The sequence below is a fragment of the Plecotus auritus genome (assembly GCF_963455305.1).
Source record: "Plecotus auritus genome assembly, chromosome: 5".
Taxonomy (NCBI): Eukaryota; Metazoa; Chordata; class Mammalia; order Chiroptera; family Vespertilionidae; genus Plecotus; species Plecotus auritus.
In genome coordinates this window covers 126,686,033-126,707,637 of record NC_137776.1, presented here as the reverse complement: position 1 = coordinate 126,707,637, position 21,605 = coordinate 126,686,033, and the positions used below count along the sequence as shown (strand labels likewise).

Genomic DNA, 21,605 nt, shown 5'->3' with positions numbered 1-21,605 from the left:
TGTGTGCTGGGCCTCTAGTAGATTAATAAGCTGAAAGCAGATAAAAATGTGATTATGACTCCTTCTTTAGAAACCCATCCATCCATCCAAAGAAATAATCTCATAACTGGATCTTACAGTATTTAGTATGACTTATTTTCCAAGATTTAGAAATAATTCTATCAGATGAATAGCTCAATCATTTATGCATTGGCTAATGTGAATGACTGTGACATGAGAAGACATTATATAACCAATAGGGACACAAGCTGTAAATAGCCATTCCAGAACTGATTCAAGATTTGCTTAGAGCCCTGTATATACTACCTTCCAAGATAATAGGGATAAAATGCCTAGAAAAATAAACGATATGTAGGAGGTGATCACTTATGTTGAGCTCTCCTTTTTTCACTCCAACCACTAACCACTCTCTCCTTGCAGAGAGTTTATCTTCTTACAGTTGTCCAGATACTATACTAACTCCATCTCTATAATTTTTATATGAGAATCCCTCCTTACAATTATTTCTGCATCCTATGTATTTAAGTGATATCCTTGAGTTATAGTAAAACTTTTAGTTCTTCAAAAGCAACAATAGATAGTAGCTAATTTATCTATTGAGTGCTTACCATGTGCCAGAAAGTTCGCAGCACTTTATATATATTACTTACTCTCACAGTCATTCTATAAGGAAGTTATATTAGTCCCATTTTACAGATGGGGAAACTGAACCACAGATCAATCAGATAATTGTGTCAAGTGCAAGAGAGAAACATAGGCAGCCAAACTCCACAGCCTATACTTGAACTACTACACATAAAATGCCAGTGTTTTCCTGAGTGATATGAGGACAGCAAATTTTGTGAGGTGTCCTGTATAAAGGTGCTGGAAATATCACGCACAAAAATTTGCAGAACTCATTCGAAAAGTAAATGGTAGAGAAATGATGTTACAAAGAAATTGACTTCTTTTGCTTACTCCATTGCTTCTCAGTCTTTGAACCTTGAAACCTACTTTCATGTAGTCCCTAATAACATCTCCTCAGAACTGATATCTGCAGACAAGGCTTTGAGTAGGTGTTCAGAATGGCCTCTTACCTGTGGCACTGAGAGATTTGGAGGCTCATGGCTATCCCAAAGGACAAATTCAAAAGAATCTTCAAAGATTTCTCCACCAAAGTGACGATAGTAAATGAGGCCATTAAGCAGGTCCCTCTGAAGGAAGCCAGGGACAGGATAGCCTATTGGGTTCACAAAACACCAAATATTTTTGCAACCAACTGCAAGTGTTTGGGTATAAAGATATTGGACTTATCTCAAGTCTTCTCTGCATATCATGTTGTATGTACCCAAGGACTCTTCATAAAAGCTTATAAATAATAAAGTTGTTACCTCTGTCTAAAAATATGTAGATAAATTAGCATTAGAAAAATATTTTTAAGAAACATTGTCTTAAGAAAAACTACTTGATTCCTATTTTGATGCTCCTATTTTAAGAAATAGTTATGAAATTATTCTAATAAAATATAAGGAAATGTTATTCACGAAATTATTTTATCAATAATCTACAGTAAGTCAAACATCTCTCTTCAAACTTATTTGTTCTATCACTGTACTTGGCAAACTTAGTTTTTCCAAGTGAAATGATTACTTTCAGGCACAGCTCTGGAACTTTCTGGATGCCCACCCTTGAATGAATCAACTTCAAGTCTCTAAGTCTCAGGCTTTCCATCTATAAAATGGGAATAATAATAGTATCTCACCTCATAAACTGATGTCCACCTTCACACAAATATCTTAACTGCCCAGTACTTACCTATCAGTCCTGGCCCTGGCTTCTTCATGATCTCTCCAGCCTGAGGAGGTCTCGTGACATTAAAGAAGATGTAGTCATCACTGGAGTCCATGTCTGAAGCTCTCAGCATGGAACCCTGGATCAGTATGGTCTGGCCCTCCTCCAGTTCAATAATAACATTATTGATGAGGAATGGGGGACTGTCATCTTTGGGCAGAATGTTGATGGGAAACTTATAGTGGATGCTGTGATGACCATCGAATATCCTGAAGACCACAAAGTCTTTGGTGGAGTCGCTGTCATCATGATGATAGCGAACAACTCCAGCCTGCAGGTCAGCCACGGTGAAGAGAAAGCCTTTCCCCCCTGAAGGAGAGAGCAGAGATGGCACTGACTGAGGGAGGGGCACAAAGCAGACCTTACAGGGAACACTGCACTAGGCAAAAGGGCACTGAGGAAAGGGGTGCAGTTGACACTTTCCTCTTTGGGAGAAACCACCTCCACAAATCAGGTTTTGAACACTGGTTGTAACAATTATTATCTGTAGATTGGGCAAGGTATTTAATTTATTTGAGACTCATCTATAAAGCAGAAATAATACCTACCTCATAGTCCCTAGTATGGATGGGAGAACCTAAACAAAAGTAAGCCGACAATAAATGTTAATTATTGTTTCACTCATTGTTATCAACCTACAGGGCAGAACTTGCAGGTGTGGTCTCAAACCAGCAGCATCAACATAATCTGTTAGAAATGCACGTTTTTAGGCCCTACCCTAGACCTACTGAAATAGAAATCCTGGAGGTGGGCCCAGCACTATGTGCTTTATCAAACCCTCCAAGAGTCTACTACATGCTAAAATTTGAGAAGCACTGGCTTATTGACCAAGAGCTAAAGCTCTGGTATCAAATGGCCAAGGTTCAAATCCCAGTTCTGCCACTTCCTAGATACATGACCTTAGATAAGTTGACTTCTCTAAGTCTCAGTTCCCCATATGTAAAGTAGAATAATAATAGTACCTCACTTCATAAAGTAGTATGAGATAAAGCATGTAGAATATTTTGCACCATATCAGGCACAAAGTACATACTTAATAAATATTAGTACTACTGCCTATATCCTCTGAGCCCAGAACATGATTGTCTTATGGACTACTGCTCTCTCTCTACTTCATTTCACAGTATTAATAAACATTGCTTCACTTTGTATAAACATTTACCATTCTTGATGGCAGGACCCTCATTACTCTCCCCACACCATGTGTTTGTGTTAAAGACCTCATTGGAATCATGATTAAACACTAGTATAATGGACACTGCAAGCTACTTGCCCAATAGCCACTGAATGCTTCTTGCTCAGTACCAGGATCCTAGTTCTATTTGGAATGGCATGGGACTATGTTTAAAAAATCATGTCCCCAGACTCTACTGCATGTTGGGATAGCATGTGAGTCGATAGGAGATATAAGTGAAAGTCACTGTATCAGATTCCTGGGACAAGTGGTTGAAGAAAGCAAACTAAGATGGCGTAACTTTTCTCTTTCTTCCTTCCTTCCTCAAATGCAGACCCAAAGCTAGAAGTGTAGGTGCCATCTTGTGAGCACCAACAGAGCAGAAAAGAGAGCATCTGGCATCATAGATATGGAATGCCTACATCTGGACAACTTGTCACATGAGGAAAATAGGAATTTTTAAGCCACTATAATTGAGTTTCCCTACATGCAGCCGCACATCCACCCTAACTGGCAGGCTCAGGCATAAGCTGACCTGGCACGGTCCTGGGATTAGACAGGAGAATTTATCATTTTATTTTTGATTTCAGAATTCCCTTATCATAAATGATGATAAATAAGAGCTCTCTTTCTGCTTTATAATTAGGCAAACTAAGAGGATAATTGAATTAAATCCTCTGAGCTTATTATCAGGAATGGACTATATCATCATAAAGTATGGCTATTATTTTTATTAGGCTCATTAACCTTAACTACCATCCTTATAATTATAAATTCATTTCTTTTAAACTATGGTAACTGTCCCTAATATAATAATAACATAATGATTACCAAAGTATTTTTAAAAGCATGTTTTTCAATACATTTCTCTGAGACAGATAAATGAGAGGAAAATATTTTGTCTTCCTACTGGGATGAGATAATCAATTAAGGAGTATATTTAGGAGCCCAATAAGGCATCTGAACTTTAAATAATGAGCTGAGCCTAAGGCACCCTAACACAAATGTTTCAAGATCTCTAGATTTGGGGGATATGACAATTCAGTTAGAAATGGGGCCCAAGAGATGCTATGTATATCCTGTTAAATACAATTTGCTTTTGGAGAAGTTTCTTCTCCAGCTCTTTGCTCGGTTACCAAGGTTGATCCTTCACCTCTTACTGTGAGCCGCCCATGCTGCAGGCCGTCCACGGTGACCAGCTGTACAGCACGAATGTCATCGTTGTCAACAACCTGAAACTGTTCCCAGGTGATGGCCCGAGACTGCCCTTCCAGGAGATTCAGACCTGCGAGACAAAACAAAAATGTTCTATGGCATGCCAACACGCATACGTTAAGACAAAATTAAGGCATTTTAACTCACAAAACTAGCTGAAATTGTATTCCCAAACGCTTTTTAAGAAACTGGAAGTTAGCCCTAGCTGGTTTGGCTCAGTGGATAGAGTGTCGGCCTGCGAACTGAAAGGTCCCAGGTTCGATTCCCGCCAAGGGCACTTGCCCGGGTTGTGAGCTCGATCCCCAGTAGGGGGCATGCAGGAGGCAGCCGATCAATGATTCTCATCATGGATGTTTCTATCTCTCGCTCCCTCTCCCTTCCTCTCTGAAATCAATAAATATATTTTTTTTAAAAAGAAACTGGAAGTTAGCTTTTACTTCTAGTAATATTTTCACTTTTAATACTATCACCTCCAATCTGACAATTGGCTCCTTGGGACATATCCTTTAGAGACATGACAGTGCCAGAAAATAAACACCAAGGAAAGAACAAATATTATGCTCACAGTGGCCTCTAACTCAAAATGTCCACAGGGAGTTTTCCAAAGGCCACATCCAGATAGTTTGTGGGCACAAGTGGCAGAAGTACTTTTACAAGTAAAGCTGAGTCTTGAGCAACAGGGGTTTGAACTGCACAGGTCCATTTATACAGACTTTCTCAATAAATACTGTAAATGTATTTCATCCTCCTCATGATTTTCCCTTTTCCCCTTTCTCCTGTTTTCAGTGTAGGATTAGTGCATGCAACCTGCCTCAGTAGCTGTTGCTAGGGAACCTGAGCTAAGAAATGCAGCATATTTAAGGGAAAGAAGAAAAGAAGGGAGGGAGGGAGGGGTACATATAAAGAATCTCTGACTAGTAATAACAATTTTGAAGCCAAGAGTGTACAGTATGGCTCAGGACAAGGCATCATAAGGGACACAGCAAAAGAGTAAGCAAGAAGACTAGAAGTATATATAGCAAAACATTAACAGTAGCAATGTCTGCACGGTGAAGTAATAAATGATTTTGAATAAATGATTTTATTCATTTATTACTATATCATTCATTTTTTCTTGATCATTCATTACTATTCATTCTTTTTTTTTTTTACTATTTATTCATTGTACTTTCCCAGTTCTTAACAATGAACACATAAGTTCATAATAAGTAAAATTTTATTTTAAAAATGGAGTCTAATGTCCAGAGTAGCCAAAATCAGATTTGGAGCTCTCTTAACAAGCCTGGGCTTCACAGATCACACATAAATATATAGACTATTAAGTCTCTATACTCACGTAATAATCTACTTAATATGTGATTATAACTACTAAACTACAGGACACCAATTCCTTCTTTTCTTTTCATTATCCCTCTAACAGAGGTAGATGAGACACAGAGTCAAAATTATAAATCAAGGCTACTCAACCAATGTTATCCATCTCTACTGAAACTCACATGCAGACAAATACATGTGTGCATGCAGATACTACCTACATGCAACAGCGTGCACACACACACACACGAGATTTATTTAAGCTGCCACCAGAGGAGTTAAATCAAACACAGATATTATCCCCTTAACAGAACCTAGCATCACTTTTTATAAGTATGTTTTGAATACTATTGATGGGATTAATGGGAAAGAATAAAATCTTCATTTACATTTGACCTAAATATATACATTGCACTGTAAGTTCAATTAGAAATGAGAGGCAGAGTAAAGCCTTCTTTTAAAACAAATCAAGCAGTATAAGCTCTTCTTTATATGTTGTGGTTTCCAAGCAACCCAACTTAACAATAAGACAAATGTATGTCTCCCTTCTATCCCTCTGAACAATTTGAGTTGGAGACCTTTTCTCTCTCAGTCCAACTAGAGCTCCGTATCACACACAGTCACTTTGTGCCTCTTTCAGGTGAAACTTGTCCTGGCTTATCTCCTGCTGAGGAAAGAACCCATCTCCAGGACTCAGGAATCCTGGATTCAAGTTTCTTACCCTTCCTGTAGGAAAAACAAAATGAAACCAACTATCTGATGCCCGAACTGGACTAAGTTTCAGTTGCCTCGTGTGTGAAATGGGAATAAAACTGCTTTTCTTTCCTGACCCATATACTTTCTTCCCTTCAGGGCTAGGTTGCTTGACACCCTACACTGAGCTGCACCTGTGTTCCAGGACACACGCGGGGCGTTTGTGACTGATGTTCTGACGGAGATGTGGATGGTAATCGGCGTGCTCCTTTCGAAGAAGAAGTCGTATACCTCCAACTCCACCTGTAAACAAACAGTTGCATATGAGCCATGCATTGAGATGTTAGAGCATAAAATACCTTCACAGCACAGACAGGGGCTGCTGTTGCCTGATCTCCTTCATGACAACCTGACCTCACTTTTGCAGGCTCTAGATCTTACTGCTTAGTTTATAATTTTTTTAAATATATTTTATTGATTTTTTACAGAAAGGACAGGAGAGGGATAGAGAGTTAGAAACATCGATGAAAGAGAAACATCGATCAGCTGCCTCCTGCACACTCCCCACGGGTATGTGCCCGCAACCAAGGTACATGCCCTTGACCCGAATCGAACCTGGGACCCTTAAGGCCGCAGGCCGACGCTCTATCCACTGAGCCAAACCGGTCAGGGCTAGTTTATAATTTTTAAATTTTCTTCTCAATAAAAGAATTCTTAACCTGAAATAAGCAAATATGCTGAAAAAGTATCCCTGACTTTGCTCAGCATCATACCAATGGAGCCTCTCTCAAAGGTATAGGGCCTAGAGCAGTTCTCAAATAGGGGTGATTTTGTGCCCCCAGGGGACATTTGGGCATGTCTGGAGACATTTCTGGTCTCACACTTGGGTGTGTGTGTGGAGGGGGTGTTCCTGGCATCTAGTGGATAGAGCGATGAGGTGTGCTGCTAATATCCTTCCATGCATAGGACAGCCCCCATGACAGAATTACCTAGTCCAAATGTCACTGCAGCTGCTCTTGAGATTCGGATCTAGAGGCATCTACACCACTAGCCGTACTTTTAAATATCCAGATTTCACTTGCTCCCGTGAAATCCATAACTGCTAAGTGGGGCTATGTAAGTTTGAGCCTTATTAGGTGATATGCGTGTGTCTCACCAGGTGTTGACAGAGAAGGATGAGGTATAAGGCAGGAATGGAAGACATACTGCCTACTTTGGAAGAACGTATGGTCCCTCTGAGAGGATAAGAGCAATGATCAGACAGCAGCATGTCAGCAACTACAACATAACAGAGAAAACAGCTTCAAGGGGACGGGCTGAAAATGAAACTATACTGAGGAGGGAGAAGTACTTTTGCAGGCGTAATGTGAATATTAGGTTGAACCACATGAAATTATATGTTATGTACTCACTAAGAAACTCCTCTCAAATATATGTAAGACCCAATGAAATGAGTTTGCGTTTCCTAAAGAGGCGAACGTGACTGGAAGGTAGACTGACCTTCACCCAGAGAAGGTCAGCTGGCTCAGGGGCTCTGACCAAGGCTCCACCCCAGCAGTTCCACCCCAGGCGGCTAAGTGAGCAAAGTTCTGCAGAGATGCAGGGCTTCCCGCCCACAATACTGGAACAGGGCATAGTCCCCACTGAGATAATTGAACTACCGTCTAACAAAAATATCAGATTTGAACAAAGGCTGCACTGAGATTCCATGACACAATGCCAGAAAATGCACACAGGAAGCAGCAGAGGAGCAGTGCTTTATTTATGAGCTGCAGGTAAACCCGATGGCTAATGAGAAATCACTTCGTAATATGGAAGGAATGAGAGGCAGGGACAGGAAAGAAACAAAAGCTGCCACTTACTTTTATGAAATGAAGGAAATCAAAGCAAAGGGCAAAACGCAGCCCTTACAGTCTGAAGTCTTTTGTCTGCCCTTGGGACTAAATGCTGCAAATGCCAGAATTAGGTGGAGGACAATGTGGTAACCCCAGGGACATTCATTTTCCTTAATAAACCTGAACTCAAGTCTGTATCAATCTGCTCATTTAAACTTCAGCTTGCTGGTAGGTTTTTAAGTATGTGAAGGGTTATTATGTGCAAGTCTGTAACCAGCTGTTCTCTACTCCCTTTGAATACAAAGCAAGAGGAAAGAGGCTGAAGTGGGAGCAGGAAAGATTTAGGTTAAATGAAAAGAAGATTTTCCTGATGGAAAGTGTTGGATAGTGAAATTAGTCATCATATGAGACAATGGAATCGCCTACCCCAAGTCAGTGTTATTAATCAAAATTAAGGACCCCAGTAAAACACTTTTGCAAACAAAAAAGAATTTAAAAATTATAAACAAAACTCATCTCTAACTTCAATGGTCTGTGTAATGCAGGAAGGCTGTTGAGGGCAGCAGAGTTCCTGGACCAAGTGTGGCCCTTAGAAATACTTCGTAGATGGCCCAATATAGTTAAAATGTTTAAATATGGCCCTAGCTGGTTTGGCTCAGTGGATAGAGCATCAGCCTGCGAACTGAAAGGTCCCAGATTCAATTCCGGTCAAGGGCACATGCCTAGGTTGTGGGCTCGATCCCCAGTGGGGGACTTGCAGGAGGCAGCCAATCCATGATTCTCTCTCATCATGGATATTTCCATCTCTCTCTCTCCCTCTTCCTTCCTCTCTGAAATCAATAAAAATATATTTTAAAAAATGCTTAAATATGTGTTTTCTATCTTTAAAAACTGAAACCTTTTTACAAAGAAATTATAGACTTCCAACTTTTCTTGACAAACAAGAGCCAGAGCAACTCCAGGCACCTCTGGATCAGCTGAAGCTGAGCAGCAGCTGCTTCAAAAGGCACCAGCTCGCTCCTCAGTTCCCCACAGTGTCCCTCCAGGAGGGTTTGCCAGTTTGCATCACTAGCCTAGTTCCTGTGGGCATTCAAATTTGCACCCAGATGGACAGTGATTGCTTCTCTTCTGGGGCAATGAATATACAAATGCACCTGAAAGCTAAGGGACATGGATTTTAAGTAACTCTGACTACCAAATAGGCTACAAGTTTTGTCTCCCTTCCTTCTTACCTCGTAATGTCTCCTTTCAGAATGGCTGCTGTTTGGTGGCTGATAGGCAATCTGCATGTCACTGAGGTCTTTCCAGGTGAATGAGGAGATGGGTCTGGTGTGATCCCACAGGTGAGTCACAAAGCCCCGCAGTGGGGCTTTAGTAATGTTGAACACCAGCAAGGGTTTGGGGGTCTCATCCTCTTCACAGTCCAGAACTGACGTTGTCAAAGAGGTCAGGATGAACTGATCCACTTCCAGAACAAACATGGCCATGAACGCTGCCCTCGGAACCTGGTTAGGAATGCCAGCTCTGATGTAGACAGGCAACCACGCACTCTCTGACTTTTGAAGGAGAAAGAAAATATGAAGGGAAAAATGATGTGAATAAAGCTGGAACACACAGGGTGAGTAGTGTGACATTTAACGCACAACCGAAACCTGGAGAGTGTGGTAACTGCCAGTAAAAGGGACAAATAGGATCAATCCTTATCATCTATAGGAAGGAGCCAGTGACCTTGTTATTTTTTTACTTTAAATATTAAAAACATGGGTTAAATAATTTTTTTAAATTTAGAATTTAATCCTGGTAAAACACCAAGTGGGATAAAGGATTTCCAAATAAGTACAGATAAAGCCAGAGAAAATTTAGCCTGTCTTGTAAGACAGCTTTTTAATAAGAAAAGCAAAAAACAAAAGGAAAAAAACACCCTTATATGTCTATTATTACAAAAATATAGCTTATATTCCTTTCTTCATGATAAATATTTTGAAATTAAATATCTAATTATGTGTGTCTTGCACAAGAAGCATTTAAAATAAAATTATATACAAAGGTTCGAAGTAAAAGGATGATCCAAAGTTATCATGTAAGAAAATAAAAAAGCAAAAGTGACCATATCAATTTCAAAGAAAGATAAGTCCAAGGCAAAAAGCACTAAAAAAAAAAAAAGAGAGAGAGTGGGCAGTTGATACGATAATTTATACAAGACAAGGCTTCTGATAAGCATCATTATATTTAATATTATTCTGGCCAACTCAGTGGAGAAGGGACCAGAAATAACAGGAATAATTACTGAAAAAGGAAAGATAAAATTATCATGATTAGTAAAAGATATAATTATGGTTTGTAAAAGCCCAAAGAATTGAAATGTTCTTAGAATAATTGAATCCAAGAAAAAAAGCCAGAGAGAAGAAAATTATACCAAAAAAAAATTGCTTTCCTATTTTTCATCAGTAGCCAATTAGAAGATATAATAGAGGGGGGAAAAGCCCATTCCCAATAAGATTACAAAAAAACCCAAAAACTGCCTAGGACTAGATTTACTAAGTGGGGTCAACTTGCATGAAGAAAACTGAAAACTTTAAAGAGACATATCAAAGAACATTTGCCTAGATGAAGTAAGTCACCTCACTTCTGGGTGAGAAGACTAAATATAGTAAATGTTCTAATGTCCCAATTCTTCCCTAAATAACTTGTAGTTTAATTGAATCCTGATAATAATACATAGGGGCTTAATTTTAAACCAACATAAATGATTTAATTATTTATCTGGAACTAAGAATAGGTGAGAATGAATAAAAAAAAAATTTGTAAAGGAATGATGAGGAAGAACCTGCCTATAAAATATTAAAGTGTATTATAAACCCATTATATTTAGAATAACTCAGAATTGACAAAGCAATAAATAGGCAAATCTAAGAACAAAAGAGCTAGCTTTGAAATAGTATCTTTCTGTACAATAAAAGAATCATTGAAAATCAAGGTTAACAGGTTAATTATTCAACAATAGTGTTGAAAATTTTGGCTACATGGAAAACACTCTTCCTGTGTTTCAAAATATAATAAAATTTGTTGAAGGTGGATTAAAGAGGCAAACATAAACAAGAAAACCTTTAAATTTTTAGAAAAAAAATTTATCGGTAAAATAATTTGATAAGAATAGACTTATACAAGCATAAAAATAATAAAAATATAAAATTTTAAATAGAGCATAAGTTTAACTCCATGAAACAAAACTAACTTTGGTGTACATGTCTCCCTGCTTGTGTGTGTATCTAAAAGTGGTAGAAATATAGGTAGTTTTATTTCTTCTTATTTTGCTTTCTGTGTTTTTTAAAAAATGCTCTTTGCAGTGAGCATATTAATTTTATAATCATAAGAGAATTTGTTGTATGACATGCCAAATTGACTATCGCAGTGGTCGGCAAACCGCGGCTCGCGAGCCACATGCTGCTCGCGAGCCGCTGTTTGCCGCTCTGTTGACTAATGAGTTTGCCGACCACTGTATATACTACCCCTTACCTCTTTGCACACAATATGCCACAATTGCCTAATCCTCACAGCTTCCAACTACACGGTAACATTTAGTCTAGTCCAGTGGTCGGCAAACTCATTAGTCAACAAAGCGGCAAACTGCGGCTCGCGAGCCGCATGTGGCTCGCGAGCCGCAGTTTGCCGACCACTGTACTATTGCATAGGTTAATTCTAAATAAACTAAGAAGGTGCTTTAAAGGGGTCAACTTCCAATAAAACTGATCTGAAAATATAAATAAAGCTCTAACTCAGTATAGAAAGAAAAAAAGAAAAATCAATCAAGTAAAAAAAAAGGATCTACTTTTTTTTTTATGGAGCTAAGAAAGCATTAAAAGTAAAGGAGTTTCACATCAAAACAAGCAGAAGACATCTACTAGTAATTAGGAGACCTAGAGTTTAGTCTTGGCTCAGCCATAAAAGAGCCGTGTATGTTTGGGCAAGGTATACAATTCCTCTGGCCACAACTATACAATAAGATGGGCTAAACCAGTTACTTCAAACCTGGCTGATGACCAGGTTTTTTTAATGGGTGGCTTTTTAACTGGCTTTTGTGTGGTGCTTACTATGTGCCAGGCTTTGTGCCAAGTGCTTTATAAGTATTACATCATTTAATTCTCTCGATTATTCTAAAAAGTAGGTATTATTACCCCCATTTTAAGATTAAAGAAATAAAGCATAAAGTTCAAAGTCACACAGTTAGTTAAGTAGACATTTGAACCCAGACCATCTGTGCCCAGCATCATGATCTTAACTATTAAATGTTAGACTCAAATCTACCTCAAAGTTTTTTCCAAATCTCAATTCTAAAATTTTCTGATCCTATTTTTTCATTTCCTTATTATATCATGTCTTATCAATTCCTGAGGGATAATAATGTTCAATGTTTGGATCACAGGAGAAATCCTAGTGAGAAATCATACTGTGAGCAATGAAGGTCTTTCACAAATGTAATATTGGATCATTGGATATCAGCAAAAAATCCAAACTGTTTCATATGCTACACAGTCTCCTCAACAACCCAAATAAATAAATTATAGAATACATGAATCGGTAGAGTAGCATGTTAAATATTTCAGATAAGTTGATTTCACTTTATGTCATCATTTTCCAATGTGAAGAGAACGAGAGGAGGAAAGGCATGAGAGCTTAAAAGAAATTGGAAGATGGAGAAGGCTGTTGGAGGCCTGTCTCCTTGATGATCCAGTCCTCCACCTCAAAATCCAAAAGAGTTAAAGGACGTAATCTGCTACACCCATAACAGAGGGGCTGAGGTCCCCTCCCTCCCAGTTCCTGTGGCCTCACAGAGTGGGTATGTAGACCCTGATTTTTCCTAACAGCTGAAAAGTGGTTCTCATAAAGAAGGGGGAAGTGAGGCATCAAAGAGGTGTTACAAAAGGTCAAATGACAAGCTGAAGAATATGGAAGGGGGAAGAGGGGAAGAGGAGAAGCATGAAATTGGCCCCAGTCCAGAGATAGAAAACAGCAAAGCTGCTTAGCTGTTACACCGTTACCCCAGCTGTTTATACTGACACTAGAGGCCCGAAGCACCAAATTCATGCACTCGGTAGTGGGGGGGGCCTCAGCCCAGCCTGTGACCTCTCACAGTCCAGGAGCCCTCAGGGGATCGAATGATGGTGGGGAGCAGGCCTAAGCTGGCAGTTGGACATCCTTAGCAATGCCGCGAAGGTGGGAGAGGCTCCTGCCACTGCTGCTGTGCTCGCCAGCTGTGAGCCCGGCTTCTGGCTGAGCAGCGCTCCCCCTGTGGGAGCGCACTGACCACAAGGGGGCAGCTCCTGCATTGAGCGTCGGCCCTTGGTGTTCAGTGCATGTCATAGCAACCGGTCATTCTGCTGTTTGGTCTATTTGCATATTAGCCTTTTATTATATAGGAGGATTATATCCAAAAGCCTCTGTCTCAAGCACTTACTGGCAGAATCAACAAGCCTAGAGTTCTAATGAGTCACTTAACAGTTCCATCCACAATGCCCAGGAACTCTCCCTGACATGGGAACCAACATGAACACACCCATGGAACTGGCCCTCTTTTTGTGGATCAGCTGGGGACACAGACACATAACCCAAACTCTACCTTGTATACGATCTTACTCCTGCTATCTGTGAGGTCCAGTCGGATGGAGATATAATCAATGTTGGGAGAAGGAGGATCCTTATGTTGATATCGAAGCCTCATCAGCAGGAACTCCTCACAGCTCACCGTGAGACTGCCTATTTTTTTCAGTCCCAGGGCACAGCTTCCCCCTGGACACCTGAGTTCTGTTCCCAGCTCTGGAATGTATAGCACTGAATTAAGATAGTCATTTGAACAATGCGATTGTAAAATTTAAAAGCCAATCCTCCCTCCTGAGGATATTTATTCCCTCTCACTGCCCCCAAGAATACTCATGTGTACCCTCCAATCATTCATTGAGTGGGTTGTTATTATTCTTAAAGCCTGTAATTTCCTTTACTAAAAAGAATAGTTGACCAGTTGTCTCATGAGATCCTTGCCCACTAGAAGTTACACTGAGAGAAAAAATAATAAAATGCATTTTCTGGTGCTTGAACATCTCTGACAAATAAGCCAGTGGCTCACTGTAAGCCTTCCCAAGTCCAGCCACAGTCTCCCTTTACAGCACTCACTTCCATGGATCCATCATGCAATCTCTCTCTATTAGGCTGATCTCCCCATCACGCTTGTCACACACTGGAGTCCCTACATACCTTTCCAGGTCCACTTAGTCTTTTAATGAATTTCCCCATAAACATTCTTTGACCAAGTGAACCAACCTGCTCTCTTCCACTGAAAACCATAATCACCTCTATAAGTCTTCCTGTCATTTTTTGAGTGGCCTTCTATATATTTCTCAAAAGTACAAAATGGATGTTCTACTTCTTAACCAGAAGATTGAATGCAATGACATGTGTAAACATGTCTTTAACTGTAAACTGCTATCCAGATTCAAGGTGTTACTATGACTATGATTACCCCTTATATTTCTTGGTCTTCCCATAATGCCTAGAACACTATTAGCCATATAGGAGTTGTCCAAAATATCTTGATTAAATGAATAACAGAAGAAAATGATCTACTAACTCTTCCTGATTTAAACCATGGCTGATGCCCACCAGCTCTACCTCAAACCTGCTCATAATCTAATAATACTTAATGAATACACCAACTACTCTTACTACCACCGCCGTTGCTGCTGGGAATAACAGCTGACATTTCTTGAGCACTTATTATGACCCATACTGTGTGAAGTACTGTGTGCTCATTTACCCCATCCTTATACAACCCTATGGAGCAGCTATTATCCTTGCCCATTTCATAGAAGCTTGTACAGGTTAAGTAAAATCACACAGGAAATAAATAGCAGAGGCAATTTTCAAACTCAGATCTCTCTGACTCCCAAGTCCCTACTCATAACCACTACCCTACATTTTTTCAACCAGCTACAAATTAGACTAAGCAAAACTCTCTCATAGTGGAAGATGACCATTTACAGATACTTTTGTCAGTTTTAGTAACCCTCAGATAATTATTAAAATATTTCGTACGAGACTTAGGGAAAAAACTGTGTGGCTGATCTCCACGAGGTTCTTCTGGCCCAGGCTCCACCATAACCACCTGGCCATGGGCTGGCAGCCGAGTGCCCGCAGGGTCCAGCCTGACTGTGCACTCCAGGCTAGGCGTCCTATCATAATCAAATCTAAGCAGGTTCTTATCAATGGCTCGGGACAGGCCGTAGAATTCAGACACCTCCAGTACATTGTTACTCATACGGATGATGTTACATTCTGGTTCCAGGAGATAGACCCGCAGGATAAAGGTTTCTGTGAAAGTGTCTGTCTCAGTAAATCTGTGGGGAGAACAAAGCAAAGGCAAAATTTATTGGTGCTCGGGTACTTTTTTTTCATCCCCTAAATCCCCTTTTATTCTACTTTTTTAAAATAATTTTTATGTTTCAATTACAGTTGCCATACATTATATTAGTTTCAGGTATACAACAGAGTGATTAGACATTCATATAAGTTATGAAGTGATCACCTCGATAAATCTATTACCCACCTGACACCATACACAGTTATTACAATATTATTGACAGTATTCCCTATGCTGTACTTTACACCCCTGTGACTATTCTGTAACTACCAGTTTGTACTTCTTAATCTCTCCACCTATTTCACCCATCTCCCCAACCCCCTCCCATCTGGCAACCATCAAAATGTTCTCTGTATCTATGAGTCTGTTTCTGTTCTGCTTATTCACTATTTTGTTTTTTTAGATTCCACATATAAGTTAAATCATATGGTATTTGTCTTCCTCTGTCTGACTTATTTCACTCAGCACAGTCCTCTCTAGGTCCTTCCATGTTGTTGTAGATGGCAAGATTTCGTTCTTTTTTATGGCTGAGTGATATTATCTAATACATTTAAAAAACAGATGATAAACTTCTTATAACTAAGCAGCTGCTCATCAAAAAGAATAATTTTACTGAATTTTGGGACATATATTCCTCCAAATTCTCATTAAGAATTTATAGTTTACTAGTATAATTTCCATTTTCTATTATAAGGGGATAGTTGGATCCAGAGATACCTGTACAAGAACCCTAATGGGAAACAGGACAGGGCTAATCATTTGCCACAGAAAAGCACCAAGAAAGATGATACAAATAAAGAAAACTGAACATTGGCTACAATTCTCGCCTTACCCATTCAGGTCTCCAGTTTCTACTGATTGCTTTCTTGTTTGGTATCTAGTAACTCCTCCGTGGTAATACCTATCCACAGAAAAGGAAGTGCCCAGAATAATTATCTAGCAAAGAATGCGCAATGATCCTGTGATGCTTACCTGTAGAGTCTAAGCTTCACTGTGTCTTCATCAAGAATTGGGCACCCGTTGTGAATATACTTTACTTCATTGGGAAGGAAATGGCAGTCAAAGACCTAGTTCACATGAAGAAATGGATAAATATCTATGAGAAAATTGGTACAAGAGTTAATTTTTCCAGCAGTGAGTGCAGTACTGCTTGGAGAAATTACGGTTTGTTAACATCTTGTTTTTTTTGTTTTGTTTCGTGTGTGTGTGTGTGTGTGTGTGTGTGTGTGTGTGTGTGTTTTAATCACCACCACCTATACCCACCCCCATACCCACTCATCATTCTCTAAATAATTATCTTTTTACAGTCTACAGTGCATTTGAAATATGGTTCCATAAATCAAAATGTTATTTACCCACACTCCTCAGGAGTTCATAGTTCATAGCAGTTGGGTAAGGGAGGTCTACCATGTGTATGCATATAAAGGCATGCATTACCCAACCCAGGAATACACTGGATGAGTTCTATATTTTTTTTCTTTTCCTTTTATTTCTTCCTTTTCCAAATAGCATTTTTATATTTAAAAAACAAAGGCACTAACTATGAACACTAATGTGGTTCATCAGAGCCAAACCTGACCCACAGTTGTTTCTCATCTACTTTAGAGAGACCGCTTTTATTCTTTATGTAACAGAAATAGTTGGTAAGACAAATAGCAACCTAAAGGCAATTACTTCTATTCAAATAAAATTATAATTAACTGGATCACCTCATTCAGAACTGAGAACTCTAGTTTTTAAAAGATGTCTTTTCTCTTCCACCTATGCCATTACCCTCATTCTGCCCACTCTGACTTGGTAGAGTTCTAAGAAACACAGCAGGTCCTCAGATAATGTTGTTTCTTTCAACGTCATTTTGTTATAACATTGATGAGATGCAGTAGGACCTTAACTCTTGTTTGTATCAATTAGCCTATGGCAGTGGTTGGCAAACTCATTAGTCAACAGAGCCAAATATCAACAGAACGACGATTGAAATTTCTTTTGAGAGCCAAATTTTTTAAACTTAAACTTCCTCTAACGCCACCTCTTCAAAATAGACTCGCCCAGGCCGTGGTATTTTGTGGAAGAGCCACACTCAAGGGGCCAAAGAGCCACATGTGGCTTGCCAGCCGCAGTTTGTCGACCACTGGCCTATGGTAAAATTGGTTTTGTTACACGTCATTTAGCGTAAAGTCACAGAACTTATTGGTGATGTTAAGTGAGGACTTACTGTTCCCTTGAGGTATTCACACATCATCACTGTTGAGTTCATGATGTTTAGCCTGTACATTATAGCTCCAAACATTTACAGACAACATACTCCTCTCTGAGAAGACTTTACCACTAATACAAATGATCTTTTCCCACAGACATCATTGGTTCCTCTTTCTAATTTACAACAAAGAAGGAATAAAGGAAAGACCTTTCCCATATCATTGACAAATAGTCAGGGTAATAAAGAGACAATCTGTTTTGTTAAAAGAAACATCTGTTTTATGTTTCGTAATATGTTTTCCTTTTATAAAAGGCGACAACCATAATTGTCCATAAATTTACTAACTAAAACAAAAAAGAGCTAAATCCTTTTCTAATTACTGTCTAGCTTTGTTTTTTTCCACTTCAACTGCTTTTCAATTACAATTTATAATTAAATTGTCACACATTCCTAACTCATTACTCACTTTAATGACAGTAAACTGGTTCAAACTAGAAATGTTTTCTTACTGCTGTATTTCTTACACAAAAGAGCAAGCTCAGCATCAAACCTGAGTGTTTTTCTACCCAGGAATTTTTTTGCTTTGGGACAGGTGTGAGAAGTGCTGTGTGTGAGGAAGTCTTGCCCTAAAACATAAAAACAAAACAAAACAAAAAAAAAAACACACACAGCCATCGACCTTATCTAATTGACTATATCAGGAGGCTTGTCTAAACAGAAGATACTGATGTTTACCAATTGAAATCCCTTTCCAAATATCCAATAGGAAAATGAACCTGTTGGTCCTAGGACAAACTTCAGTAATGAAATGAAAACACTAATTGAACAGATGTTAAACCAAACATTTCCTGTGCAAATCAAATAAAACTGTTCATTACCCAGCAGGGTGTTGTTAATACAGTCATCTTGCTAGAAATGGGTTCACATAAGCCTTGCTTTCAACATCCTACTAAGATCTATTAAAGAATAATGTGTAGGCTGTGTGTGTGTGTGTGTGTGTGTGTGTGTGTGAGTGTGTGTGTGTACTTGGCTTTGCTTCATTTCAAAAACTCCATAAGAAATAAATCCCTGGAGTGAGCTAAATCAACCTGGATTAAAAACAAGCACACTTTTCAAAAAAGTAGACTTTACTTGGCAATCTTGTTTTTTGTTAAAATTATCATAATAAAAATAGGAAGATGACCTGGCAGTTTGAGAAACAAAGCTTTCTGGATATCTAGATTTCTTTATGGTACGAAGTTCTAATATTTGACCCAAAAAGGGTGATGAAACTTCACATGTTAATGAATTCCCTTCCCATGGGATACATTTTAGAAGGTGCAAATCACACATCTACTTTATATGATATAAATCTATTTGATATGTCAAATTTACCTCCGGAAATACGCTGAACATTCAGGACTTGTTTGTTGTTTTGTTGTTGTTGTTGTTGTGTGTTTTTTGAATGAGCAGCAGCATCCTAAGGGATCATGTGGGGACAGTCTTGGCTCACTCCCTTTCCTAGCAGTCAGGGCTTTCCTAAGTCGGCCAGGCATGTTGTTGTTTCTGATCCAAATTGTGTTTCTATATGGAATTTTGTCCCAAAACCAGGGAAAGTTTGCGATAAAGGTAACTTGGAGATCTATTACAACCCTTCATCCTTGTGACCAAATAGCTTTTTTTTTTTTTACCTAGTTTTAGATCCCTTTTTGCTCTCCAGTGCCTCACAGCCAGCCAAATGGTGAGGACCACTGAAACATCATTAAAAATATACAATAGAGACAATTCCATTGCTCTCAGAAAAAGTGCTATATATATTTTGAAGTGATGGCTTTTTGGGATGGGAAGAAGATACCCCTCATAGGCTGACTTAAGTAACAGTACCTCCTCCCCAAAGTGCTTTCTAAGGAGAGAGAATCTGGTGAAGAACAGGGCTTTTGTTCTGCTCAGTGGGGGATGCATGCTTGGGAAGGAGCTAGACCAAAGGTTGCCCCAGCATGCTACTAGGAGGAATTTTTCTTCTCTTCTCCACCCACAAAATATGCATCCTCACTTCGAAATAAATGTTGGACATTTTTAAAATATATTGATTGGAAGGGGTACCAAATTATTAGTTCATCAGTCTTTATAAAGCACCTACACATATCCATCCGGGGACCCCAAGCCCCAAGGATTAGGATCCTATCTTACTGCTCGCAAAACTCTGAGGGTTTTTTTTATGACCCCTGTCCCTGTAATTTGGTCTCCATTGCTTGCCGCTGAGCTTATTTATGTCACCTGGCCATTTGGGCTCTCCTTTCTCCTTGAGTGATAGGTGTCAATCAAACACATTTTCAGAGTGCAGGTGTATTGAGAAAAAGTGAGGAGATACTGCAATTATCAAACACTTAGGGACCTGGGGCCATTACTGTATATTAGCATTTTTTTAATGCCCACCTGAAGCTCTTTGGTGGACAAAGCTCGTGGGAAATGGGAGGGAAATATTTGTTTACTATCACATCAGGAATTCTCCCAACATGAGAGCCCTCCACAGAATTCTGATGTGCTTCAGAATTGGACCATAACTTAGTGTCATAAATAGAATATCTAGAGATATTAATTTGAGCTACCATCTATCTAAGTCTCTATAGTCCACCTCTACAACTTCCATTACCACTTTTGAACAACTTTATGGAAAGAATATGTTCTTTACTCAAATGAAGAAGAAAATTAATGTTCACAGTTTAGCAAACGGAAATGATATATTTTTCCAGAAGCAGCAGCCAGTGTTGAATATTCTCAAAATGGTTTACATCGGGAGGATAATTAAATTACAGTAGAAACAAATAATAAAACCGGAAGCAATATTTCTATTGTGTATGCAAGTAAACTCCAACTTTCAGCAAATACAATATATGATCATATAGATTTTTTAAACCCAATGAATTAGAAGGCTATTATTCACCCTAGAAAATGTTTGGGCATAGATTTCCCTTAAATGACAAGATCTCCTAGGTTTTGAGTAAAGGAAAAAAATTTATGCAGACATTTTTGAAGAACAGTGAATATTGAAAAAGAATTATCTTCACCTCTTTCCCACATCTCTTCCCTTACTCAAGGGAATATTCAAGTGATGCTAACAAATGAAAATGCCTTCCTGTTTTACTTTGCTATTCTGCGGCCACAGGTGTATCCTAAAAATGCCTTGAAATCCTGATATCTTATCCAAAGGTGCCCTGACAAGCAATGGGTGAGATCATTTGGGACAGGGATAACCCATAAAGACCTACCGTGTCTCACCACACAAGAAACTGCCTACTCCAACTCTTGGAGGGCTGTCTCTGTTTTGTGTTCTCCCCCAACACACATTCTCGCCCACTCACATCCATACACACTACTGAAGAGAAAAATCTCGGGCATGACCTACCTGTGGAGTGAGTTTCCCAACCCTCTGGGTTATTGGCTCATTCATCACAACTTCCACTTTGCAAGCATCTTTCTCTTTGGGGATGGCAAACTTCAGGTCATCTCCCGACAGGAAGGCAGAGCTGCCCTTCATCACCCTGACCCCACGGTTCACGCTGATGAAGGTGGGGCTGGCCCAACCCAGGAGCAGCAGCAGCAGGGCTGTCAGCCCACCCCAACTCACGGAGCTCATGCCGACAGGGCCAGCTCGCTTCCGTCCACCAGTGAAATCCCTTCAACAAAGGAGTGCTTCTGTGCTTCTTCCGGGGATGTCAGCTCATAGTCCAAGGGGCAGGGCAAGGGGTCCTGACAATGTGCCCCAAGTTCTTAACATGCTTCTTTCATTGCAAACTCAGACAAGGAGGCCTTTCAGGCAATCCCAACGCTTTTAATAAAACTCGCTGATCACTCCTGACAACGCTGGCAAGATTAATGTGCTTTTCTAATCCTGCAAATGGGAATAGGGGTTGGAGGAAAGTAAGAGAGAGACCAAAAGGTTTGTATGGCTATTCA

General features: G+C 39.4%; 1 protein-coding gene across 3 annotated transcripts in view; it reads right to left on the bottom strand.

The window, feature by feature from the left end:
- The window catches only part of FREM1 (FRAS1 related extracellular matrix 1), a gene marked incomplete at its 5' end in the record, with an annotated part of 121,887 nt that extends 100,602 nt beyond the window's left edge, over positions 1-21,285 (bottom strand). For all 3 annotated transcript variants that reach the window (XM_080669320.1, XM_080669321.1, XM_080669319.1), the window contains 9 exons: positions 1,077-1,219; positions 1,795-2,139; positions 4,158-4,289; positions 6,421-6,529; positions 9,294-9,617; positions 13,679-13,875; positions 15,148-15,449; positions 16,445-16,539; positions 21,055-21,285. In XM_080669320.1, coding sequence (XP_080525446.1) covers positions 1,077-1,219; positions 1,795-2,139; positions 4,158-4,289; positions 6,421-6,529; positions 9,294-9,617; positions 13,679-13,875; positions 15,148-15,449; positions 16,445-16,539; positions 21,055-21,285 — 1,878 coding nt within the window. The remainder of the gene's footprint in view (positions 1-1,076; positions 1,220-1,794; positions 2,140-4,157; positions 4,290-6,420; positions 6,530-9,293; positions 9,618-13,678; positions 13,876-15,147; positions 15,450-16,444; positions 16,540-21,054) is intronic.
- Positions 21,286-21,605: the final 320 nt, after the last annotated feature.